Raw genomic sequence first — 27,662 nt, forward strand, 5'->3', positions numbered from 1 at the left:
TCATAATAAAGTGTGGGTCCCACACTTTATTAGAATCGCTCTTTCTTGGATATCTCAGCCATTTCAAAACCAATTTTCATCAAATAAACGTTGAATCCCTCATAGAATTACATGCTCTTTCATATTTCATTAAGAGGTTTCTCATTATATCACCAAAAAATGTTAGAAACCTGAAATTAGGTTTCAACCAAAACTGTACGATCCCTTTAACAGATTACCTCCATCTAGTTTCATTCATGCATGAAGGCCATTCAAATTCAAATCAAGGGAGTGTGACTGAATCCGGTCTTCCAATGCACTAACTAAACATCATTTGTGAGGCTCTTATGGTAAGAGAACAGATTACAGATCACAAGAATAGAGTAATCCACCGTGAGCAGCAAAGGGGTTATCATCTACAATTAATTCTTTAGGGTTGAGTCTTGAGTTAGTCTTGAGCAGCCAACCATCAATACCTCCAGGTGGTTGTCAGTACAAAGCGGATGTAAAAGCTGTTGTGAGCATCACATACAATGCTGAACACTGCCAATAATAGTTCCAATATAGCAATAGGAAAACTCTTCAACTCTTGTCAAGTTGTGTAACAAGTGTCTCATGTAAGAGATTCTTTAGTAATAACTAGTCAGTCAGTGAACTCATGATTATATATCTTAAACAACAATCAACATCTATAGCAAGATTCTCCTATTTGTATATACCGGTAGTGAACTCTCCATATATTCCTCTTACAATCGGGACAATAAGGAAAGCAGTCACAATTGATTTTGTTGTTGTTGTTGTTGTTAATCAATTCTCTCATATTCACCGCTGGAATCCAGTATCATTTAATCACTCTTTTCTTTTGTTGTTGTTGTTGTTGAGATTTTTGTCATTTTGAAGAAGACATGAAGAATAGACAAAGTGCATTGTTGAGGGCACTCACAGTATTTGTAACTCTTTAACTGTTTTTCTTGTACTTGAATGTTTCATAGATTTTAAAACGTATCACTCTGTAAAGGGAGAGAACATTTGAATTCTTTTTTTCTTTTTTTTTTTCATGGAGTATTGATCTTGGCAAAGGACTATGTACTGTGTCTTGAGCTGTCAAGCCAAACAAACATGTGAAGTTATAACATTGACTGACCTTCCATTTTTTCTTGACATCTCTCTTTGTCTTAGCCTTGCTACAAGGCAACACCTTCTCAACAAGGAGAGCCTCCACCTCCTTGGTCACCATGTTGGCAATGCTGTCCATGTGAATGAGACGTGTGCCTCGCTTGAACTTGTGCACCACTACATTCTCTATGGTGCTCTTCCTGCGCAGCTGTGGCCGGTTGTTACTGGCAAAATAATGATCATAGTAGAGGACATAGTGAGTGTAGAACATGATTTCAACAATTTTTTATCTTGAATGACATTGATCCTCATTTTGATAGCAGTAAAAGTGCTAATAATGATGCTGCTGAAGATAATCTACTATCTAGAATAAAAAAAACAACAAAAAGAATAACGATAATAATGATAATGATAACGATAATCACCACCATCATCATCATCACCAAAACAACAACTATAAAAGCACTACGAGAGCACAGACCTCGGCCAAGCAGCTCATTTCCACCAATGCACGAATGCTAAAATTGCCCAATTTCCCAATGATAAAGTTTACATCATCAGCTTCCTGCTGCATGCACCTAGAGCTAGGCAAAACTCAAATATGTGCAGTTTGAACTCCCAAGTTCATTGACCATATTTGCCAAAAGATTAAAAGATCCTTAAAAATGCATAAAATTTCCTGGATCACTACAAAAATTTGATCATCTGCTCCTTGTGACATTATCAACTTTTCCTGTAAGTTTCATCCAAATTCTTTCACAACTTTTTGAGTTATTTTGCAAACAGACAGACAAACCAATGTCAGCAAAGACATAACCTCCTTGGCGGAGGTAATACTGTGGACTCTCATTATAACAAAGTCCTCCGCACTGTCAGTTTTCTTTCGTTATATCAAAATTTCGTTATAACCGAACAAAAAACAAAAAACAAAACTAGATATATCGCTACGGCGACTGATATGCCTCCGCCATAATGCATGGTTCTCCTAATAGGTCTATAGTACAATGTCTTAACAATGTGTAATGACAGTTTCACACAATTGGCAAAATATTAAAATGACAGGTTTGACACAAATGTGCTGAATGTTCACTTTCCTAGAACTAGGTTCAATTGGATGAATGATTGAAATGTCAGAGTGCAGGTATTTGGGGAACTGATGATTTTTACTTGACTTTTGACCCTTTTATAAGTTTATGCATTGAGTAATTTTTCAAGGTATTGAGAAAAAGTATAATTTCAGTATCAAATGGGAAAATAGCATTATCTAAACCTGGCCTTTGACCTTTGACCTCACAGTTCCAAAGAGAATCACTGTTAGATTGAACATGCATAAATATGTAAGTTTCATGATGATACCTTGAGTTACTTTTGAGATATGGAGGAAAAAGTGCAATTCAGCACTTTCACTTGACCTTTGACCTTTTGGCAGGAAACCTCCCACAGAATATATATTGGGTAATACATGTATACATCAAGTTAAAAAAAGAAACAAACCTTCATTCATTGCATAAATATAAGGAAAGTAGTGATATTTTGAGAAGTTGACCTTGACCTTGACCCCCTGACCTTTGACCCATGACCCCCAACTTCTCTAGATAATCACTGCCCATCGGTACAAGCATATACTAAGTTCCATGAAGATACCTTGAACCATTTGCGAGATATGGAGAAAAACATGAAATTTCAATTTTTTTTTCACAAAATAACCTGTGACCTTTGACCTTTGACCCTGTGACCCTAAAATCCACACAAAGTATTATCCGGACGGATCCGGACGGACGGACGGACGGACGACCCGAAAACATAATGCCTCCGGCCACTTCGTTGTGGAGGCATAAAAATAAGAACACATAGAGCAGATAATTTTGCGACCTGGATTTATATTTTATTGTAAGTGAAATTTCGTTATAACCGTGTTTGTTATAACGGATGTGCACTGTAATGATAATCATGATGGTGATATAATTATTGATATTATCTTTCGTTATACTCATCACCCAAGAAATACAAAATAAACCTTTATGTTTGGCATGTTTACATCATACTTAACATTCTGACAAACACATCCCGAAAGTGCATCCAGTCTTATCAGCATACATGTGAGGGATGTAAGAACACATGACAGCAAGATGAAGCCATAATGATGTTCTAAACAGATTGATATGCAAACTGCTAGCCAGGCAAGCAGACAAGAGGAGGTCAGAGTACTTACTGCTTCTTTGAAGTCTGAGGGGGCTCTTCGCTTTCAATATTTCCTGCTCGCTGTTTGACCTTGATTTTTACTGAGTATTCCTTCCGATGCTTGGCCAGAGTTGTTCTCAAAATTGACCGCTCCACGTTCAGCACAATCATAGCCCACTGAGAAGGGGGGAAATAAATACAGGTTTTGGACTGGTCAAGAAGGGTGGAAGCTCTCTAGAAGTAACATTTGTAATGTTTAGTGGACTAACAAAGTGAACAGGATGTATCAATGATTAATACATCTGCAAAGATGCTGACATTATACAAATAGTGAATGGTCACAAGTGCGATGGTACAAGATTTCACACGAGGTGAAAAATAGAGGCGCTCTATTCACCGAGTGCGAAATCTTGTTCCATTGCACGAGTAAAGACCTTACACTATTTGTTTTATACAACACCTCGAACGTCAACAGATTTGGTCAACACAGATTCTTGAATTTAGCACAAGAAATGGAAGTCATTTTCTGTGTTTGTTTGTTTGTTCATTTCCATCTGAGAAGATGGCTGGATAGCCCATATTCAGCTTCGTTAAGCTGGTCTTCCATGGGATCCAGTTGGATGTGAGGTGGGACCACTTTACCGGGTTAAACACCCTGCTCTTTGCGATGAATGAATAGAGCGGGATCTTTTACGAGCATGAGTTGTGACTCTCTCACACACGGGACCTCCATTTTATGTCCTATCCGAGGGACAGAGAGTTTTGCCTCTGGCTAGAGGGGACGGCATGCTTACACACAACATTGCTAAGTCCAGACTCGGGTTCGAACCCAGCCCTTAGGATTGTGAGGCAGACGCGGTACCGACTGAGCCAACTCACCGCCCCTGTGAAAGACGAATGAGTAGCCGCAAAGTCGCAGTCACCGTGTACGTACATACGTGAAACAAAGTTGTTTACAAAAATAAGTGACAAAAGTACGCGCCTGTAATTGTTGAGTGCGCGCGGCAAATGTTTGTTTATTGTGACATCAGAGCCGTGCGACAGAACAAAAACTTCGAGTCAATCTTGAGTTTAACACGGGAGTCAATGGAAATGGGTGACGTCAGCCATGCGCTATCCATTTTTTCTCAAACAAAATTGCACGGCTGACAGCCAGAGCATGCGATGGAACGTTTCACTAAATGTCACGTGATGGGCAATCGACCAATCGGATAGCTACATTCTAAATGGGTGTTGTATAAAACTCAAAGTTAGTTTACATGTTTGACTCGAAGCATTTTGAAAAGCCTCTTGAAGCTAATTTTTTATTCAGATCATATCTTTTCATACCTGTCTTTTCCACTCCATGCGTGATCTCTCCTCGATGATGTCAAAAGTCCGAGCCATCATTGCAATGACCATATTTAGCATGAGAACTGAGACAAACCACATAAAGATGACGAAGAGAACTATTGCCAACCATGGCATGCGACACTGGTAGAGAAGATTCCACTGTGGGGGAGAAAGAGAAAGAGGAAAACAAAATAATCATCAGAAATTAATAACATGGTTGCCAAATGACAGAATGCCCATCAAGTCTAGGGGGCATGTTATTTTGAGAATAGAATTTAAGAAATCAGAGAATGGCAATCTAGACAAATTTAGTAGCATCCCAACTATGGGCAGAACAGTTGTAGTAACGAGTTATATTGTTTATGCTACTCTTAAACATACAAGATGTGAACATTCATGCATTCTGTGATAACCTTGAACGAAATGAAGTACATGTCTGAGTATGGATGCCAATACCTAACACTGCTTAAAATGTGCTGCTATGAAATATGAACCCACATCCGAAAAAGAATAAAACAAGAATTTAGCAGTGACGTATTGTCCAGTTTATTTACAACTACCACATTAAATTGCATTCCAAACTTACTTCAAATTCACCCACAGTCATGATGAAGGTTGAGATAAATGTTTCTGGGACTGTGCTGAAGGAACTGGTCTCTGCACCACTGTCTATAAACAGGAAGAAAAATGCTGCAAGAAAAAAAAAAACAAACAGAATTGTGAATACTTTATCAATTCTGCACATGCCAACCCTGTTGTATCTTACTAACTGGTAGAAAACTGATATACTATCTCACCAGTACTTGATTAGAATTACCTTCAAGTTATATGACTTCTTGTGATATCAGTAGTTATGTTTCTCTTCAGTAGTCCATTACATCCTATCATTTCGAAAATAGGGGACCGTCGGAACTTGATATGCTTTATGATATTTTAATGTGATGTACAGTATGGAACATGGAAATTTGGTGAGAGTTTGAGATGCAACAGTGTCGTGTACGACAGTCAGCTGTTAAGAGATGTATCTGTGTCGTGAAAGACAGTGGGTTGTGATAGGTAACAATGTTGTGTGTGACAGTGGCTGTTAGGGTGTAAGATCTTCTGATTTTTTTTTTTTTAAAGTAATACCTACCTTGAGCAAACACTGCTAAGATGATGAAGTAGATAACAGAGAAACGGAAAAGATCTCCTCCTAACATCTTGAAAAAGACTACCACCATGGGTCCTAGACTCGGGTAGCCCCTGTAAAGGTTTCAAAGACAAAATGAAATCACAAAAGTCCAAAATTACATTAAAATTGCACAAACAGCCCTGAATTTCTCTGTCTATGAAAGTAACAAGCAGCAATACGTCATGTACTGGATAGAATATCTGTTGATTACTGCAGTATATGTCTGAACAAAAGTCAACATTGCAACTCTCACCTGAAGAAGAAGAGGAGGTAGGACCAGGAGAGTGGGACGATGATCATGACCATATAGTTCTCAGCTCTCTCTAGTCCCAGTAACCGTACAGGTATACAGGCAAAGAGCAGGAAGATGGAGATCATGAAGAGAGCTTTTGTTGGGAAGTCCAGCTACAGACACAGATAGAGCAAGAGAAAGACTTTGAGACATCATTCATTGAATTGCCACTGAGTGTCTCTTGATAACTACTGATTCATTGAAGTATTGACCAGTAGTAGACTTTAATAATATGTATATATTTTGATATAGTACAGTGTACTCCTGTTATAAAGAACAAAAAAATTGTTAAAATGGAGTAAAATCTAAGGTGCTAAAACCATCATCTACATGTCTTTATATTGTTTGCCTACAACAGAATTTCAATAGAACAAAAGAAGACTGCCAGTCCTGAGGACTTTGTTGTAACAGGAGTCGGCAGTATCTAAAGAGAAGTCGGCAGTATCTAAAGAGAAGTCGGCAAAGATACAGATATACCCTTCACACGAAGATCATCAGAAGACCTCACATTAGTATCAAGAACATAAATACTTTCATTATTCTGTGTGTAATGTGGGATATCTCTCCTGGAAAGGTAACAATATAAAGTCTGCAATTCCCAGCAATAAGCAGTAGAAAAGCTGTAGAATAAACTTTGGAAACACTGGTAATACAAATAAGAGATATATTCTACAGAGGCCATATTCTCTCTGTTCATTTGCTTCATTTTTGCATTACTTAAAAACTGAACATTAAATATTTCCAAATACATACACTCAGCAAAAAAAAAAAAAAAAAAAAAAAAAGAAAGAAGAAAGTGAACACTTTTTCCAGCACATATTTTCATAAAAGATTTTGATCAAAATCATTGTGTCATATACTGTATTAAAGATTATTTAATTGGCTATCAACCTGGTAGGTTAATACAAAGGGAAATTCCATGCATGAGTGAACACATTCATTTTTGTCTTTCAAGACACAAAAGTAACAAGAGACCCGCGGGTCTAGCGCTCACCTGAGTATCGCAAGTTCACCTTTCACGCAGTCACTAATCTAAATTATTCACAGCTTTACTAAAATTACAATTCAGGCCCCCATTTGGACCTTCCCAAACCCCCCCCCCCCCCCCCCCCCCCCCGCCCCCAAGAGGGGCAACCCTGGATCTGCCATGAACAAACATTAATGTACTCACTCATAGTATTATCTTAGAGAAGATTTTTAAAGATTCCTTCATTTTGGGGGGTTTGGGCCCCCCTGGGGGCCCCTGGGTGGGGCATGGTGCCCATTTTAACAAAATGAGATCCTAACCCCCTAGGGATGCTACCTGCCAAGTTTGGTGAAAATGGGTCATGGGGTTCTCAAGAAGAAGATGAAAATGTACAATTTAGGCCCCATTAGGACCCCTCCCCACCCCCCTCCCCTGGGTCCCAAGGGGGGCACCCCTGATTCTGCCATGAACAAACTTGAAACTACAGTCATCAATGTACTAACTCATAGTATTAATTTAGCTCTATCACTTCTGGTTCTAGAGAAGAAGATTTTTTACAGATTCCTTAATTTTGGGGGGTTTGGGCCCCCCTGGGGGCCCCCTGGGTGGGGCATGGTGCCCATTTTAACAAATTGAGTTCCTAACCCCCTAGGGATGCTACCTGCCAAGTTTGATGAAAATGGGTCTTGGGGTTTTCAAGAAGAAGATGAAAATGTAAAAAGTTTACGCACGACGGACGACGGATGCCGGACGACGGACGACGCACGACGGACGCCGGACGAAGGGCGATCGCAATAGCTCACTTGAGCCTTTGGCTCAGGTGAGCTAAAAATTGCAAAAATTGACATTATGTCATTCATTTGTAAACCTCCTTCAAGATAGCAATGACAACAAAAGACGAATTTAACACAATGAGAGACGTGAATGAAAAAGAAAAAAAATTTTCATCTCCTTGTATCGCTTTATATCCTCAAACAAAATCAAAGTGGGAAACTAAAGGGGAAAAATAAGAGTTTTCTGTCGAATCTAACTTGAAAAGACACAGGGAGTAAGCTGCAAAGGTGATAAATGGACAGACTTTCTTTATTTCATTCTTTTGATTTAGGGATTTAAGGATTCATGAGACAAATTCAAGAACCAAATATCATTTTCAAAATTCTTAATTTGAAATAACATTTGAAATTTCTACCATTTTTGTTAATATTGCCTCTTTCATAACATTTGAATTTGGATTTGACATAAGATTCTTAATTTTCCCTATATCTTTTCACCTTTCTTTATCTTTGCAGGCTACAAAGTCATTATAGAGACTATAGAATGATTTTTGAAACTTGATTTGTATATTCTGTTGTTTTGGATTGTCTTCTGCACATTATACGCATGAATGACAACTTGTCCATTTTTGCAATTTTTACTTTTGTGCTTTGGAAGAGAAAAATGAATGTGTTCACTCATGCTTAACGTTTGCCTTTTTATTGACCTACCAGGTTGATAGCCAATTAAATTACCTTTAACATGGTATACAAAACAGTAATGTTTAGCCAAATCTTCTATGAGAAATACATGTATGAACTTGAAAAAGTGTTTACTTTCTTTTCTTTTTTTGCTGAGTGTATATACATCAATAATTATACTTTCTTCAGTAATGTGAATTCATTTGTGTTCATCACACTTACCAAACTCTTGAGATAATCTACTATCGACCCCCTTGACTTGACCTCCAGAAGCTCTGTGATGGTTTTTGCCAAACAGCCAATCAGGACACAAACTTCACTAACGTAACGGGCCTGGTGTGTGTGTGTGTAGGGGGGGGGGGCGGAGAGAAATGAGTCATGAAATGTTACTGCCTTTGTCTTTCAGTCCAGGTATTGGTTGTGTGGGTTTTTTTTTTTTTTTAAATCAAATCACATTAACGAATCTCATATTTATGTCTTTCAAGCAATAACATTTTTAATGTCTTTATAGCATCTGGTAGTAAGAGTCAAACCAAGGATACACAATCATGTAACACACTCTGCTTCCATCCTACATGTATGCCTTCTTTCTCATTTATCTTATCCTCCATTATTGCACCATTGCATTGTGTTTCTATAAATGGAATGAACCTTCCCAGGTAATACCTCTTTGTTGTACCAAAGATATTGAAATACACAGGAAAAGTTTATCATAAATACAAAATACCAGCTAGACACGATCAAATAAGGTGTGGTTGATAAAAGTGAATTCAGGGACAAAATGCACCCTATTTGTAAGCTGGACATGCTTCCATTAAACCTAGAGAGATCATATTTGTGTTGCAATAAATTAAAAAAGACAGACATGATTCAAGTGGACATGAAACTCCAGCCCTCTGTTCACAACCTATGAGCATATTTTGAGCAGATCTCTCCTTGTGAATTACAGGATTGCAGTGAAACATGTTAGTTCATTCTGATAAAAAAATGAAAGACATTAAATATATTCAATACAATATCTTTAATTTCTTATTCTCATTACATGTCACTATGGATTAATATTTACAGGTGCAAGCAAGCCATGTGACACTAACCTTTGACCATGGGTCACTGCCAGTCATGAAACCATCGGGCGGTCTGAGAAGGACGGCGACGAACAGCAGACAAAGATGAAGCATGGCCCAGAACTGTTTGAACAAAAACTGGGCCTGTGTGTTTGTGGGGGTGGGGACGAAGTACACACCAATTCTTGATTTTAAGATTCAGTTATCTTGGCTTTAATGAGATTTTATCTTCATTCTGGTTTTAACAGTGTTTTTTTTGAACATACAGATGTGAGTTAACATAATTGTTTCTATATATCATTCATCCCTCAAGCAAATTCTTAGCATGTAAACCACATATTTCCACATTAAACTTGAGGGGAAAAAAAATTAAATTTGCAATTGTCGCTTGCTCATAAAATCTATCACTAACACACAAGTTTTTGACAAGGATGACTGCAAATTATCCTACACTACTGTAAACTAGATTTTTTTTTGCGCATTTCGCATGACCAGAAACTAGCATGAAAATAAAAGCATGTAAATATCTTTGCTTGTTTATATAATATACCACTATGTAACATCTTGATCCAATGGAATGAAGAAAAACCACAAAATTCATCTCACTTGGAAGAGCATGAAAAATTACTCTCACAAAATATCCCCTTTTACAGTACTTTATCCAAAGTCACTTTAGCTGTCATTTGAGTCCATTATTATCATTTTTTTTTTTTTTTTTTTTTTTTTTTTAGAGAGAGAGAGAGAAATTACCCTGTAGACTTGGCTAAAGCAAACAAACAAGAACAGATTCATCATCAAAGATGGAAGAGCCCAGAATCAATGGACAAGAAATGTACAGTTCAATCTCTTTGTACTTGTTGTCATTCTGTAAAGTCAGATATGATCTCAGTATCAACTTACATCCCTGGGAACGTTACAAAGATTGATGATAATAAATTTGATATGTAGTCTAACAACATCTTTCCAGTGATATACACTGTTTGTATCTACTGTTGTATAGCAAGGCATAGACTGAGAAGTACTGTTAGAAGACCTTGATATGGCAAAACAACGTATGTCCAAAATTCATGAAAATTGATTGTCTCATATTTCAGCTTATTTCAGCTTATTTTAGCATCATCTAACTCTTGACCAAATCTTGAAATCAGAACCCATTCTGTTACTGAGATATGATGCTCCCTCCCAGTGGGAATTGCTCAAATTTTGTTGGCAAAAACAATGTAAGCGGTGATACCCTTGCCCTGCTCAACACACGTTGGGCACAACGGCGTAGCCAGGATTTGATCTTGGGGGGGTGGTTAGTCTGCGAGGGAGCGAAGCGACCGAGCCCGAGCGAGCGGAGCGAGCGAGGGGGGGGAGGGTGTGGGAGGGGGATGTCCCCCCTCCCACGGTAAGAACTTTTTGCATTTTGATGTTGTAAATGGTGCAATTTCATGCATGTTTTTGCTCGTTTTATCGACGTGAAACAGTCCCACTTGTTTAAGGTAGCAATATATTTTAGTGTAGATTATTATTGAACAATTTGCCTATAAAATGGTATAATTTAAATACACTTTTTGTATTAATTCTTTTCACTGAATATCATGAACGCGACTGAACCCGAGCGAGCAGAGCGAGCGAGGGGGGAGGGGAGGGTGTGGGAGGGGGGTGTCCCCCCTCCCACAGTAAGAACTTTTTGCATTTTGATGTTGTAAATGGTGCAATTTGATGCGTGTTTTTGCGCATTTTATTGACGAGGAACAGTCCCACTTGTTTAAGGTAGCAGTATATTTTGATGTAGATTATTATTGAACAATTTGCCTATAAAATGGTACAATTTAAATACACTTCTTGTGTTCATTCTTTTCACTGAATATCATGAACGCGACTGAACCCGAGTGAGCGGAGCGAGCGAGGGGGGAGGGGAGGGTGTGGGAGGGGGGTTTTCTCCCCTCCCACAGTGAGAACTTTTTGCATTTTAATGTTGCAAATGGTGCAATTTGATGCATGTTTTTGCGTGTTTTAACGAGTTGAAAATATTTTAGTGTAGATTATTATTGAACAATTTGCCTATAGAATGGTATATCATTTAAATAATCTTCTTGTATTAATTCTTACACTGAATATCATGAACGCTGTCTGCAGTTCAGCAATCAAACAGAAAAAGCATGCACACGAGGGTGTAGATAGGGGCATATCCCCTCCCACACGAAGGTGATTTTGCATTTTCAGACCTGAAATTCAGCGATCTGGTGCAAATTTTTGGTGCAATACTTTTTCATCGAAGTGTTAAAATCACGGAATTTACTCTTATTCCGAATGTGCACCATCTGTGTGTATGTATAAAGTCTAGTGAGGTAGAGCTTAGGGGAAGGGGGATTCCCCCTCCCGCTTGCGGAGCTTTTGCGTTTTTAGCATTGAATTAAAGCGATCTGGGTATAGCCACAGTCTACTTCTATGCATGGCGGGGGGGGGGGGGGGGGGGGGGGGGGGAGGGGCGGGCGAGCAGGGAGAAGGCGTGGGCGAGTGTTATCTCCACCCTTCCCTTCCGAAGGAGCTTTTGCCTTTTTAAGGTTGAAATTTAGATATCTCGTATACGCATATTTGATGGAATCAACATTTGGGAAATAATAAAAAAAAAAAAAAACATTTATTGGTTATTTTTTTTATTTTTTTTTGATTGAATCATTTCTTTATTCAAGAAAATGTTTATACATAACCAGGTCAATTATACCTTTAGGTAATTGCAGGTATACATCGAAAGTTACAAATCACAATTTTAAGAACATACAATACAACTAACATCCGTGAGATTAATGCGCCAGCATCAACAATAATATTCAACACTAACAATCATTATAACATTTATATCAATTCTATAAAAAATTAAAAAAAAATTATATCGGACATTTATGGAAACTCCATACTCCGAACGGACCAATAATTGGTCGATGTTCTGCATTTTTTTTCCCGATTTCGTTTTATACAAAATCAAAAACTTCATTAACTTTCCCACTGAGAAATATCCGTGGTCCTAAAAACTGCAGTGGGCTTTCTTTCAGTATGATAATAACAATATAAAGTATTACACTTATACTCCACTTATATAAAATATTACACTTATAACTCTACTAATTAACAAACTTTAACATTTTGCATGCTGTAGGGAAAGACCAATGAACTGAGAGTTGAAGCATATTCTGATAGATGTGTATCTATATATAATTTTTTGTTGTTGTTTTGATGACGTTTAATTGTCTGCATAAGGGGTATTGATGACCTTGTGTCCACTGAGGTCATAACCAAGGTTACATAAAAAAAAAAAAATCAAATATTTCAGGAGAGGGTTAAAACAAGGAAGAAATATAACTGGGAATAGAGGGTCATTCCCACAAAGGGCCGGAAACATATCTCTGAAGCCTGCTGTACAATCACTTGATGTAATCTAATGTGATACCACCTGGAAGTTGTCCAGGGAGGAAAGGGTCGATTAAAAGGGGAAATTCCCCTTATACATGAGGGAACCTTGAGTTTTGGGAATATAAGTGATAAGTCTTGTGCACTCAGAATTATTCATATTTTTTTTTTGTAAATCTAAAAAGTGTACTAAGCTAGGGAAAGAGGCACAGAGGGGGAGGGTTTGGGAGGGGGAAACCCCCTCCCAAGCACGAGAGATTTTGCATATTTTGAATTGAAGTTCAACGATCTGGTGCACACTTTGAGTGAAATATTCAAAAAAATATCTTATTTGATGAAAGGTTGCAAAGGAGACCCGCTCATACAGTATGCACGCATTTTTTTTCCCGCCTCCCAATCCCCGGTCCAAATCTTGGGGGGGGGGGGGGGGGCGATCGCCCCCCCCCGCTACGCCAGTGGTCGGGCATGGACTTGGCAAAACAACGCATCTACATGCAATACATTGTTTTGCCATCTACATGTTTATGCAGTAATAGGCTGCATGCCGTGTGCGGCTGCAGAAATGCATGCATATTGACGTTGTAGGACATTATACGTGTTTCAGGTGATAGAGAGTTACGTTGTTTTGCCGTAGCATTGGCAATAGCATGGTTATGTTGAGACGGCAAAACAATTAACGTATGTCTTGATTAAATGCAAATTATTCTAAAAATAAAGGGTCTAGTGAAATCAATTTGCATTCACTGTATTACTGATACTGTTGGTCCTTCCAGGGTAAGATATGAAGTGTCTAACGAAAAACAGAAAAACAGCTGTAGGTTTGCAAACTTCAAACTCAATTTACTAGAAATGATGTTGCATATAGATACATTGTTTTGCCATCTCAAGGCCCTAGAGAGATGACCTACCTTACAGTATTTCTTCCACTTGACTTCTAGAAGCTCACTGATGACTTGACCTTCCAACATCTTGAGATGGTGAATACTTTCATTCTCAACAATCACACTCAGTGCTGAGTCATCATCTATAATGGAAGTGGATGGTATCAGTTACAGGTATGATTTACCATTTACAGATGAAACAAAAACTCAGCATTAGTGCTTTTAAAAATAGTTCTAAATGTGAGTTAGGGATAGAAACAACTACTGAAAAAATCTGAATCAGTAAAATCAATGTTAAGCATTGTTAAACATACAAAATGTGAACAATAGTTATAATAAAAATAATTCCAGGCTAAACCATCTACAGTTACAGTTTATTGAGAAAATGCAGATATCTCCTTATATTTCAGGCTTCATTGCAAAAATGTTATATGATAGGATGTTTTGTGGTACAACAGACCCACACATATATGCATTAAATGTCATATCCTGATATTTTTTTAAATCACTTCTCAAAAAGGTAAACAGGAGCTTTAAATGAAATAAAGATTACACATATGTAGTCGACTAGTTAAGTCGTGAAACTGATTTTTTATTTGTGTTTTTTCCATTATGTCAGTGTTCCCAATTTAATCAAACAACATAACAAAACTTGTGGGGTCATCTTACCATCTCTCCTTTTTTGGAGGGGGGTGGGATGAAAATGTCTAGCAGGATACTAGTACCGCAATATTAGCTTTTATGAAGATGTTTCCATGGCACCAAAACAACAGTCATGAAGATTGGTTATCAACACTTGCAATTGTTTGACTTCTTGCATTTAATCATTATCAGTGATTTTGACAGGTTTGGCATCTATTTGGTCATACCTGACAGTCCAACTTTAAAGGCACATGGTCCCGGTGGTTTAGTCGAATGCGAACGCAGGCGCACAGCCCAAGTTCTTATAGAGACCTACGCTATCGACTCCTCTTTAGCGCTTACACTTTAGCCCATTTCCCCAAGTTCGAAGAAGTCCGATCCCCTGTAGTCAGTGGTCCGATAACAGTTCGGCTCATGATTAAGCTGAGGGGGATGACAGCTTTAGCAAACTTCTTTTTGTGATGTCATAATAAGAAGCACATATGCACGCACTCTGGCATTACTACAGACTGCGTGATGCGTAGAGAAGACAACGAAGGCAACATTACCTAGCAACAACTACGCGCATTACTCTTGATGACAGCTCAACTTCGGCAATCTTCGTATCAATGCTAACGGTGATCGGCAGTATCATCAACAGCGCCCTCTACACTACCGGGACTATGCGCCTTTAAGTGTATAGATGGTGGTTATTGAATTTTCTTGAATGATTTTTACCTCACCTTGCTTGTGAGTTTGTTGGCGATTAACAACACTGACATATCATCAAACCACTTTGATTAAATGCAAGAATATGAAGATAGCACAAGTTTAGTAGTTTCCTGTGGAAGGACCTATGTATGGTTTAACCCCTCTGTACTCAGAGAGGTAACTGTCAAATCAAATTCAAGGTTAGCTTGAAGAAGACCATACAAACAGTAATCACACACATACACAGATACAGACTAAATAAGTCAAATTTTATCAATAGGTCAATAATGTAATGACAAGTAGATCACTTTCATAATGCACTGTATTACCATCTGAAAAAAGTATTGCTTTATGACTTGTCAATACAATATTTACTGCAGTGTGTACAAATAGTGATTGTTGACTCAAGCTGATTGCACTTCATATCTACTGTTCAGTGTTGATATGTAGTTGAAAATTTTGCATGATGCACACTTCGGTTTGCAATCGAAATGCTCCTTGGAGATTAAATTTGAGAAGACCACTGTCCTATCCGGCACAAATTCTTGTGACATGCTCAGTGACAAGTCATGCCTCTCAGCTCAGCCATGAAACAGGTTTGTGCAACAACCCTAAATAGTTTGATACTTTACACATTAAAAGCATATCAGTTTTATATAACTTAATTGTGCCATAAAGGGACAACTCTGCACTTTTTAATGATCATTACATTTGTGCTCCCAGATCAAGTGCAATTTCTGTGTTTTCAAAATATCTCTTGACTATCACACTATCTTGGTCAATACTGTAAATCGCTCCTTCTTCCTGGAAGTTACATAATTCGTCTGTATAAAAAGACTGTTTAGACAGATTTTTCGCAAGTTTGGCGTAGGAAAATTCACATTAAACACAGAGTGTAAATACTTACTGACTTTCCCGTTCTCATCAATGGAATCTAACAGGGATAGTGGATATGCCACGTAGGCCACCTTCCCATATGTCCACTGAGTATCACTGGAGAGGTCCAGGAGAGCTGTGAAGAGCTCTTCTCTGCCTAGACGGAAGGACAGCTGCAGCGGTGTTAGTCCCGCTGCATTGCGAATGGTGTAGGAAGCCGGCATCTTGTTGTGGTGGATCGCATGATAGAACATCAGCTGTTTGGAGAGATACCGGTGAGCTTATGTTAATATACGCTTCATGCTTGCAGGGGACAGGGTAAAATAGTATTTGATTTATCAAAAATGCTTTTCAGGACAGAATATCTACTGCATAACTTTGACTCACTCTGATAATCAAGCCCACTAAACCTAGCAAAAAAAAAAAAAAAAAAAAATCAATTACATGACATTTTTTGGTATCGGTAAGAATTCTTGTTCATTTAATTTGTCATGAAGAATAACTCCTTCTTTTCTTACACCTTCTGTCATGTTGCACAATGTTTATCCCAAACCTAATCATCCTGAAGCATGAATTTGCATCATATGACTTCATTGATGAAAAGTTTGTTAGGCTAAATATCTAAGACAAAATGATATCTAATATCAACAACAATCTTACATCCATGAGCTCCTTGCCTCCAAAAAGGCATAACAGTTTGGATTACTCTCCACAAAGATTACCTCTCAACATACCTTCTGGTTATGAATGATGGCCATGTGAACGATGGTATTCCCAAAGGAATCCTTAGCATTAGGATGACACCTGCCCTCGCCTGGTTTTCGCCTTAGTGACTGATCAATGAGATAATCGTAGAGTTCAATGCGACCAAAACTGGCACAGAATGCCAGAGGGTATTCGCCAAGGTATGCCGGACCCTCATAGCGGGATTTGGTATGGGCTATGTATTTCTGCTCCTTCAGGTCGTCTGGGCGAAAGAAGCGCCCTCGTGCCCTCTGGTCAAGTCGCGCTCTGTACCTCCCAACCAGCAGTTTGACCGACTTCACATCATTGTTGACAATGGCAAGATGTAGCGCACTCTCTCCTGTCATAAAACAAGTAAATATGTGATATCATCATGTCATGATGACTAGGTCATTTCCATGTGTATTCAAGACACAAAATATACAGCTCAAGCATCTTAGGTAGAGGCATACATATTTTGAATTTAAAAACCAATGAAAAAACATATATATTACTTGTATTTGCACACATTATCGTTTATAAGAAGTGATATGGGCTTGCTAACTGATGAATTATGCCGTGAGATTTGTGGGAGATCCAAAAGAAAAAATTGATTTGAGTAAATCAGCAGTGACAAACAAGCAGTGAGCTTTTGTAGAAAATGGAACAAACTTAAATTATACAGCTGATTAGATTAACTGTGAACAGCAACGACAACAACAACAAAAATGTTCTTCAAACTATGATCTAAAGGGGACAGAGAAAGATAAGATACAGGAATGTACATGCAGTGACCAAGACTCACCGTAAAAGTCACTACCCTCATAGACATCTAAAACCAGCTTTGGGTAGAGTTCTAACAGGTGTCTGGCGATCTCACTGTGCATGGGTGTGTCATTCAAGTAACACAGGTGGAGAATGGTCTCCCCTATGGCTCCTCTCTGATAGAGATCAAAGCACAACTCATGCTCCTCAAACTTGTTGATGGCTCCATCCTGGTAGTTCTTGAAGTTCTCCATCAAATCATGGTCATTTATTGAGTTCTGGGTATCAGATGGAAACAAAGCAAAAAAACGATAGTAATCAACCTCAAGAAGGAGAGTATGTCTCTTTTCCTTTAAACATTTTATAATTACTTGTAAAATTTGAGATGCAGCAGTCAAAGTGCTCATAATGTATGCATGCAAACCATAACCAGCACTACAGATATGAATCCATGGAAATGGTGCCTTTACCAGTCTCAGAGAGGCACCAGTCTCAGAAAGGGGCAGAATGGAGCATACAAATAGGAGTCCCCAAGATACTCGCATACACCAGTTCATATCAGCTAGGACCATACAATTATCATTTGAAATTAAGATGAATGTACGTTTGTCCTTAAACTCAATTTGGTCTTCATGTGAAATCAGGACCAGGTAATACAACACAAAATCATGATGAACTATAAAAAAGGATAGGCTGAATCATGATGCCAATATATGGTTTGCTTTAATATCCAGAGAAGTGAAATACCCATGTGTCATTGAAAATCTACTTTCTCTACAGTAGGTTACTAGTAAATGCAAGATAAATTAAAGGACAAGTTCACCTTCATAGACATGTGGGTTTTGTGAATGCAGCAATACTAGTAGAACACATCAGTGAGAGTTTGAGGAAAATCGGACAATCCGTTCAAAAGTTATGAATTTTTGAAGTTTCTGCTCAGTCACGACTGGATGAGAAGACTACTATAGCTGGTGATGTCACATGTGTACAACGACATAAAGAAAGTATAAAGCAAATTCAACAAATTTTTATTTTTCTCGTGTAACAAAAGAACACTCGACTTCTCTCTTTCAGAAGGCAAGGGGAATAATATTACCCCTAACATACGTCAGTAACAAGTTGAAGAAATGTGCACTTTATTCAAAAAGTAAAGTTTTGGGAAATTCTCTTTTTATTTTCCTTTTATCGTTGTACGCATGTGACATCATACACTGTGGTAGTCTTCTCATCCAGCAGTGACTGCGCAGATTCTTAAAAAATTCATAACTTTTGAACGGATTGTCCAATTTTCCCCAAACTTTCACTGATGTGTTCTACTAATATTGTTGCCTTCACTCAACCCACATGTCTATGAAGGTGGACTTGTCCTTTAAGTATGAAGAAATTAAATTATCACAGGTGTTTTTTTTTTTTTTTTTTTTTCACAATCTCAGAGTACCAAGAGAATTTTGCACTGGGTACAGAGAGAGTCTGAACAAAAAGTAAATAGTGCATCCACTTTTCCTTTACCTTGTTTCCTTCAAGGACCTCCCACTTGTATCGAGCAAACTCCTCTCGGCTGACGGATCGACCACGCCCGCCATCATACAGCATCTTTTCCACCTGCTGGACGATAAAATCTCGGAAGTCCTCAACTGATAGTCGCCCCTCTCGCATCTTCTGGTAGGTTGTGACCAGGATGCCCCCGCCATTGAGGTATAGCAGCTGGTACATGGGGTTCTCCTCTGCAGCCTCATTTTGTTTGCGCCACTCAGCGTCCGGGTCCGTGGCCTTGAGAGCCCCCTGGAGCGCTGCCCTGAAGCGGCGCAACATGGAGTTGGCTTGCTCAGGATGTCACACACAAAATGTTGCCCTGGTCAGATGTTTGTGAGATTAGAAAATCATCAAAGAATAATCAATTTTTCATATACAATGGTTGCTGGGGACAATCAAATAAACTGAAACAAGTACATTTTATGAAATGAATAAATAAACAAGTACAAGGTACATTTCGTGAAATTAATAAATTGAATTGAATTGAATTGATGAAATACAAACCAAAACCTTTGTTTCTTTGACTGAACGACACTAGTCAGAAGCGGATCTAGGGGGGGGGGGGTTGGGGGGTTGCAACCCCCCCCCCCCCAAAAAAAAAAAAAAAAAAAAAAAAAAATCCGGGGACCATTTTTTTTTTTATCTTATCTTTTTTTTTAAACTTGTAATTTTATTTTTTTCTATTTATGGCAATGACCTCTATACCAAAAATAGTGGTGTTTTAGATGCAAGAAAACACCATTTTCACACACAGATTTTCAAAAATTCTCCCTACTGTGGGAGGGGGGACACCCCCCTCTCACACCCTCCCCCCTCGCTCGCTCCGCTCACTCGGGCTCGGTCGCTACGCTCCCTTGCATACCGCCCCCAACCCCCTTCTTTATAAAAAGCTAGATCTGCCCCTGCTAGTAAATCTACTTGAAACAGTTAACATAGAGGGAGAAAGTGAGTGAGTCACAATAAACAAACCATATCAAAACAAAAACACACGAACAACTACAACAACAATGAGATATGAATCTCGTCACTCGAAGACAAGTTAGGAGATACGCTGGGGATATATCAGCCACCCATACAACAACAAAAAGGATGCGTCATAGCAACTTGATCTGAGATATGTTCGTGGCGTTCTTTCAGTATTTAAAAGCAACAAAGTTTTGTATAATCCTACTGGTATTGCATTCTTTACTCTTGTCCTTCTTAAGCCTGTTTTGATTGTATACCATTTTGTTTTATATATTTTGTACCCATATTTCAAAGTTGGGAAAGTCTTTCATCTACTTTGGGGCCTTTTCCCCAACAAGCCTGAAAGGGCTTCAATTGGTCCCCCACAATGAATATGTTTATACTATGACTTGAAACTGTGATGATAAAAAAGGAATGTTTGGTTCTATTAAAAAAGAAAATCATTAATTTGGTACAAAATCACCCAAAACATTATTCTTATTTAATGTCAAAATCACCAGTTGAAGATGAATTTTGTACCAAAATCATTAGCAGGGAAGTGATCACAGAACCAGATATGGTTCCTTTTGGCACACCATAGCAAAAAAACAAAAACAAAAACAAAAAACTGGACCATTGCTGATACAATGTACCATGTTCAATGTAAACGGACCTTTAGCCACTGAGCTACATTTGTATACGTCTCCATGAAGAACACATGTTGAACGTGAGCTTATTATTATATGAAAGATAAATCAAGAACATATTCATCTGGATTACATTCTCATATGGACATGAATGTGGGTCTCGCACAGCAATGCTAATACCAGCACGAACTTGAAATGACAAAGATGATAATGATAATCCCAGGGGGCTAGTGTTAATCAATAGGGAAAAAGTCGCCACAACAAACGGTGGAGCTCGGTTCAGCAGACAACATTCAACATCGAGCCTAGCACCAGCAACCGGAAATACATCATAACTTTGAGGTGAACCTCAATCGACTGATTTCAAGTTCAGTTTTATGGTCAGTGCTAATGCTGAGATAGTTAGCAGTAGCACTAGCACTAGCATGCACTGAACTTGAAATCTCCATCAATGTAGCTGTATCACCAAAGCATCAACTTCTGGTGATCACAACATTGATGGTTTACAAGTACACATGTACTCTTGGTATTAATATCATTTATAATTGAAGTTTGAGGAGGATCTTGCCTTAAATTATCAGCATACAGCCACAGAACATGCAAAGCACTATACAGCCATGTAGATCGCAACAGGGATGCAGTTCCTCTTATCTACAATGTATGACAGGACCTACAATTTTGTACACATTCCACACAGGACGCATTTTATAATTCACCAAAGTCAACCCACACAGAGGTAATTGTCCAGGGGGTACTGAGTAATTGCCCTTGACCCTTCTGATTATGTCTGACTGTTGAGTAAATGATAGTGAAAATACATGTTAATTATGATAACACTACTTTGATTAGTCCTTTTGTAAAAGCACTGAAGGATTATATGGCAACCTTCTCCACATGAATATTTACAATGCCATTTTCTATTGCTGATATTCAACAAATCTCTTACACTCAATGATGACTTTGTGAAGGCAAACGAATGATCCAGGAATGTTGTCACTGATATGTGAATCCATGAGATTCTACAGTGTACGTCAAATTTTATGACCATTCATATATATACACACATGAATATTTACAATGCCATTTTCTATTGCTGATATTCAACAAATCTCTTACACTCAATGGTGACTTTGTGAAGGCAAACGAATGATCCAGGAATGCTGTCACTAATATGTGAATCCATGAGATTCTACAGTGTACGTTAAATTCCATGACCATTCATATATTCTGTAACCAAGTTAGAATCACAGTTTGTATTGCATACAAAAAATGTACACTCAAAGAACTAAACAACTCATGTGAGTCCCTCTCTATACTAGAATTGCTGCGGGGTACGTACATTGTATTCAGCTTGAGCCATTGACATGCCACAATCAGTGAATGGTACCCTCGAGCACAGTTGCTGTCAAGGAAAAAGGAACAGCCTGCCACTATACAATTGTAGGTAGTGGAGCTATTGTTCATGAACAATGGTAGCATTCCAAAATTGCATTGCGGAGAGTCAAAAGCGTCTTTCACTTTGGAAGGTCATTTATGCGATAAACAGCATGGAATGGCTGCATACATTTATACTGAACGTTATACATATATTTATACTGGTGCTGCATACATTTATACTGGTGCCTTTAACTGTCAACCTACACATGTGTGGACTATTAGACATTTAGGGAGGTTACTCACACAGGGAGGCACACAACAAATACAATGCAGTACCCAGTATATTTTAAGATTGAATAGTATTGAGGAAGCAGCATGGCAGCACAAGCTGTTCAGGCCTTGTGTTTCTAACTTGCATGAAATCCACAGCAAAGACAAGATACCGATAATCAGAGTGGCAGCAGCAAAAAGTGCAGTGACTTCAGTATGTACATGTACACAGTAAGTACACAGTATTTCATTTTATTTTTTTTCCCCTTATAGTTTTCCCTTGTACATGGATGATAGATTCAATGTCAGGTTCTACAGCATCATGTGATATTACCAGCTACTGTCTCATAATTTCTTTTTCTGTTTACAAATATTCTCACATGCTTCGACGATTCATATCATAGAGCAGCACACACAACAACCCACTAACACACCTGCACAGCACGGTGGTTACTATGGCAACTATAAGCCACGCACATGCAAGCTTTGCAATGTATTCATAGATTGAGTACTGTTCTGTTTAATTGCTCTATTCTCATCAGACCCTACACCATTGATCTAGTCTAGCTGAGGCAGCACGACGCAGGGATCGTCTCAAGGGCATCCTGTCTCTAATGGGCAGTCATGCATCAGTGACACAGAAAATTAATTTTCCAATCTTCATTTGCAGAAAATATCCATGACTGTTGTTATTTTCAAGTAATTGTGTATGAAGAAGAAAATTACAGTGCTTCATGTTGATATTAATAATGCAACTCTATGTGAGACTATTTTCATGACTTTTGATTGGTGTTCTATACCTGGTACTCTTCTTCACAAATTGATGTATTTCTATACAACTTGTATGAGATAAGCTGACATGGAGTGTCTTTCTGTAGCTCACAGCCACACTCTCTTCCACAGCTTGTTTTTCAATCATTTATGAGTGTATATAGATGCAGAAAAAGAGAATGGTGCATGTGTCTAAACATGTGCATGCATGTGTGCAATATCGATACACAATGCTAAACATAACCTTGAGTGTGTAATGCCCTTGATGCATGGTACACACACCTACCGAGTACCATTGTTGTATGACGGCCTTGACATTAGCAATGGCCCAGTGGCCCAGGGCCACTTAGAATTGATGTTGAGTCACCAAATTTATCTTTTAGTGGTCCAATTGGGCAATTATATTCAAAATGGGTTGTTATATTGTACTTTGACTTTTATTTCAGGCCACTACTTAGTGTACATGTCCATTTTCTTGCCACCAATAATTAAGATTTTTAAGATTTTAGTGGCCTAAACAGGCCACGAAACAAAAGAAACAAAGCAAATTGGCCCTGGGTATGAAATACTCTGGTCTCTGTTGATGAGATCTTGCTTACAAGTGTTCAATCTTCATAAAAATATATTCTGTAATGCAAGCACTAAAGATTGTTAAAATGTAGGTGCAAACATTAGTCTGTTTGAGGTTTGAAAGGTAGTAGCTACCTAAACTGGATATGCAATGACTGGGGGGGGGGGGGGGGATCACAGTGATTTAAAGTTATAAAATGGTAGTATGACTTGACAGACATCCTAGAGTGTAAAATAGTCATAATCTATCCCTTTCAACAAACACAAATCTTAAGAAACATACATTATTCACATGCAATAATATGCAGATAAAATCTGTTATAATCTTAAGTTGTTGAAATGGAAAAAATATACTGCTCATTTAGATTTAATACGAACTTATGTCTTGTGAACTGAGAAGGTTTTTTTTTTTTTTTTTTAAATTCAAACTACCACTGATACCCATTATCTGTACATAAAATATCTCAACATAAAATGTATTGGAATGATAGAATACTTCATATTTCTTCCTTAAATATGGATAGCTTCAATCGATGTTGATCACTCCAGCACAAATGCAGTTTACCTATAGATGTGATACAAGAATGTGGACTTGCAAATATTAGAATATTGCTGAATTTGTGGGGTAAATGAAATCCCATGTCATACCAACATACAATTAACACACAGTGAGGTACTTGCTGAATGTAACTGATTCAAATCTTTTCTTTTCCTGCCTGGGACGTGACACAAATTTCTTTTTCCAGTATACACTAAAGTGTAATATTGCAAACAAACTTGTTTTCATGCACATAAAACAATGTTTTGTCCTAGTCCACTTTTCAAACAGAACAGTCTAGATCTAGAAATTGGAACTAAAATACAAGTACTTCATAGAGGATATATATATTTTTTTCTGGCTGCAATCCCACATCTAATTTGGTATTAAAAGATTATGTAACTACCTTATAAGCCTCTTTGAACACTTTATGTCATCTACATACAGCTGTACATTGTATTATACATGTAAGCTGTATAATTGACATAGACTCTGTATTTATGCATGTTTGCAACTAGGCTAAGTTATATCCTTTGAATAAACTGTTTGTTGTATGGTGATAACTTGTCTGGGGAAAGAGCTTGCAGGAATTTGCTAATTATTGTCAACAACGACAACAACAAAAAATGTATCATTAAAGATATTTTGGTAGTAGTATACTGCCCTCACAGATTCCTGTCCATAGCTCAGCCACCTGTCATTCATGGACAACTGAAAAAATCCCCTCCCAACCCCTAGAAAAGCCATGTTAAAGACTCTGTCAACAGCATCCACCTTATTCGATCAGTCACTTTTTTTCATCCACTTTAGGTGGCTGCTAGAGGCAAGTTTGACAGATTATGAGATGATCTCAGCACTGTGTAATGTATAGATGTGTGTGAGAGGATGTGCCCAATATTTCTTTTAGGGAAATATGCAGTCTGTTTGCATCGATCTCTATGTAAAACTTTAGAATTCAATTTAACGTTAATTAAGGATATGGTGGTAGAAAGTGAACACGTGATTGTGTTAAAGGGAAGGTAAACCCGAAGAGCAACGTGGATTGAGTGAAAGCAGCAACATTAGTAGAACACATCAGTGAAAGTTTGAGAAAAATCGGACAATCGATGCAAAAGTTATGAATTTTTAAAGTTTTGGTGTTGGAACTGCTGGATGAGGAGACTACTAGAGGATATGACGTATGAGTGGACAACAATACAAAGAAAATATAAAGGATATTCAACAAAAATTCACTTTTCTAGAATTATGAAAGAGCAGTGGACCAACCGCTTTCAGAAAGCAGGGGGAATAATTGCTACCCTTAACATATGTCAATATCAATTTGATGGAATTTGTAATTTTCATGAAAAATGGATTTTTGTAGTATTTTCTTTATATTTTCTTGATATTGTAGTCCACTCATACGTCATAACCTCTAGCAGTCTCCTCATCCAGCGGTTCCAACACCAAAACTTTAAGAATTCATAACTTTTGCATCGATTGTCCGATTTTCTTCAAACTTTTACTGATGTGTTCTACTAATGTTGCTGCTTTCACTCAATCCACATTGTTCTTGGGGTTTATCTTCCCTTTAAGTAGCAATGTGCCCCCACCCCTTCGAGTTGCATTTTCCCACCTTTTTAAAAATGGTTTATTCTTTATTCTTGTTGTTTCAGGGGGGGGGGGGTATGCCCTGGTGGCCCCTCGCTAGTTCATGGTCCCACAATAAACCAGGCTTAATTGGTGATGACCTGTGAACTACATGTATGTACCTACACTTGCCACGAGAGGTGACTGTTCTTATACAGCAAGAACCTACACTATCTTGTAGGTATTTTGAAATACATACAATTGTAGCTGGAATACTTGGAAGATCCCATTTTATTCCCTAGTGCTTCTTTTATCATATTGATTCCTGTGTACTGTGTAGTGCTGGTAGTGTGTACAGTACAAACTCATTAATACTCTAGGTGTTTTCACTGTTTCTGTTCTAGAGTGAGGTACGTCTTGTCATAAAATTGATTTATATGCTTCAAGCAACTAAAAAATTGTATTTTCATGGAATTACGTACTTGGTAATCAGAGTATGAACATCTTTCATGATGGGCTCTCTACTCACAATTGCACTCTCACTGGCAATCATGCACTATTTGCTGAACATTAGAAAGGAAACCTAAACCCAATGCAAAGAGAAACTATATGTGGATTGATATAAAGCAGTGCTAACATTAGAACACATCTGTGAAAGTTTGAGGAAAATCGGACAATCAGTGCAAAAGTTATGAATTTGTAAAGTTATGGTGTTGGAACCACTGGATGAGGAGACTACTACAAGTGGACAATAGGGTGTCATGTGTCGACAACATAATATAGGGATTATACACAATATAATATAGGGATTTCACACACACACAAAAATTTCATGAAAATTACACATTCCATCAACTTGATAATGACATGTACATGTATGTTAAAGATATCAATAATTCCCCTGCTTTCTGAAAGCAGTTAGTGAGTTAGTCAAGTGCTCTTTTATTATGCTAGAAAAGTGAATTTTTGTGGAATTCCCTTTATATTTTCTTTATTCATTGTTGTCCACACATACAAAGTTGTAAAACTACATCATATCCAGCTGTTCCAACACTAAAACTTCAAAAATTCATAACATTTGCATCAATTGTCCGATTTTCCTCAAACTTTCACTGTTTTCTACCACTGATGTTGCTGCTTTCACGCAATCCCACATTTCTCTTGACTTTGCCTTTGGGTTTACTTTTTATCAATTTTGATAATATCCCATATTGAAGCAAAGACTAACGTTAGAGTTGACATTCAGTCATATCAGTTACCTAGCGCGTATGATCTAAATAAAATGCTAAACCACAACCAAAACAGTTAGTATAGATCTATGTCTTGTCTTCACTTTTTGAAGCTTACTTCGTGGCAGCAGCAGTACTGCCCGGCTAGCCGAGTTTTGCGATGTTTGCCTGCAGCATGCAGGCGCTGGGGAGAGCAAGGGGTACGCCGTACGATTACATTGGGGCACACAGACTATTCGTACAGTACAGTATTACGTGACATTTCGATTAGGGCCTAGAATCTACACGATAAAATTTCAATGTGGAATTTCTGCTACCGTTGACAACTAGGTCTAAGTTTGTCGAACGTGTGTAATAACTGAGTACAAATATTTCAGATAATCTTTTACTTACATTTTATTAGCACGATGAATTTCCGGCTTGGAGCATAGCGGGAATGGAAAAATCCGTAGGAAGCCAGAGGTTTTCAACCCGTTGCGAAGGTACACAATACAACCAGTCGGACGTACACACACACACGAAACACACACTACTGACTACACGATGGACCAACCACTTCCATCCCCTGTCCAAAGGCGTGGAGAACAATGCACTTCTTTCATTGAGACGCCACACACGTCCAACTACTCATACACACACTATACAAGGGGTACGCCGTACGCCGTACACGGCGCCTCCCGACAC

The 27,662-nt window shown here is 38.1% G+C and overlaps 1 protein-coding gene across 1 annotated transcript in view; it reads right to left on the reverse strand.

Annotated features, from left to right (window-relative positions):
* The window catches only part of LOC140245899 (transient receptor potential cation channel subfamily V member 6-like), a 29,150-nt gene extending 1,696 nt beyond the window's left edge, over positions 1-27,454 (reverse strand). The window contains exons 1-14 of the mRNA XM_072325379.1: positions 27,372-27,454; positions 19,039-19,381; positions 17,570-17,807; positions 16,776-17,125; positions 16,073-16,298; positions 13,861-13,976; positions 9,587-9,700; positions 8,715-8,825; positions 6,033-6,184; positions 5,741-5,850; positions 5,195-5,298; positions 4,606-4,767; positions 3,308-3,453; positions 1,124-1,319 (exon numbers count right to left, since the gene is read on the reverse strand). Coding sequence (XP_072181480.1) covers positions 1,124-1,319; positions 3,308-3,453; positions 4,606-4,767; positions 5,195-5,298; positions 5,741-5,850; positions 6,033-6,184; positions 8,715-8,825; positions 9,587-9,700; positions 13,861-13,976; positions 16,073-16,298; positions 16,776-17,125; positions 17,570-17,807; positions 19,039-19,341 — 2,328 coding nt within the window. The 5' untranslated portion in view covers positions 19,342-19,381; positions 27,372-27,454. The remainder of the gene's footprint in view (positions 1-1,123; positions 1,320-3,307; positions 3,454-4,605; positions 4,768-5,194; positions 5,299-5,740; positions 5,851-6,032; positions 6,185-8,714; positions 8,826-9,586; positions 9,701-13,860; positions 13,977-16,072; positions 16,299-16,775; positions 17,126-17,569; positions 17,808-19,038; positions 19,382-27,371) is intronic.
* Between the last annotated feature and the right edge of the window lie 208 nt (positions 27,455-27,662).

The sequence above is a fragment of the Diadema setosum genome, chromosome 2 (assembly GCF_964275005.1).
Source record: "Diadema setosum chromosome 2, eeDiaSeto1, whole genome shotgun sequence".
Classification (NCBI taxonomy): domain Eukaryota; kingdom Metazoa; phylum Echinodermata; class Echinoidea; order Diadematoida; family Diadematidae; genus Diadema; species Diadema setosum.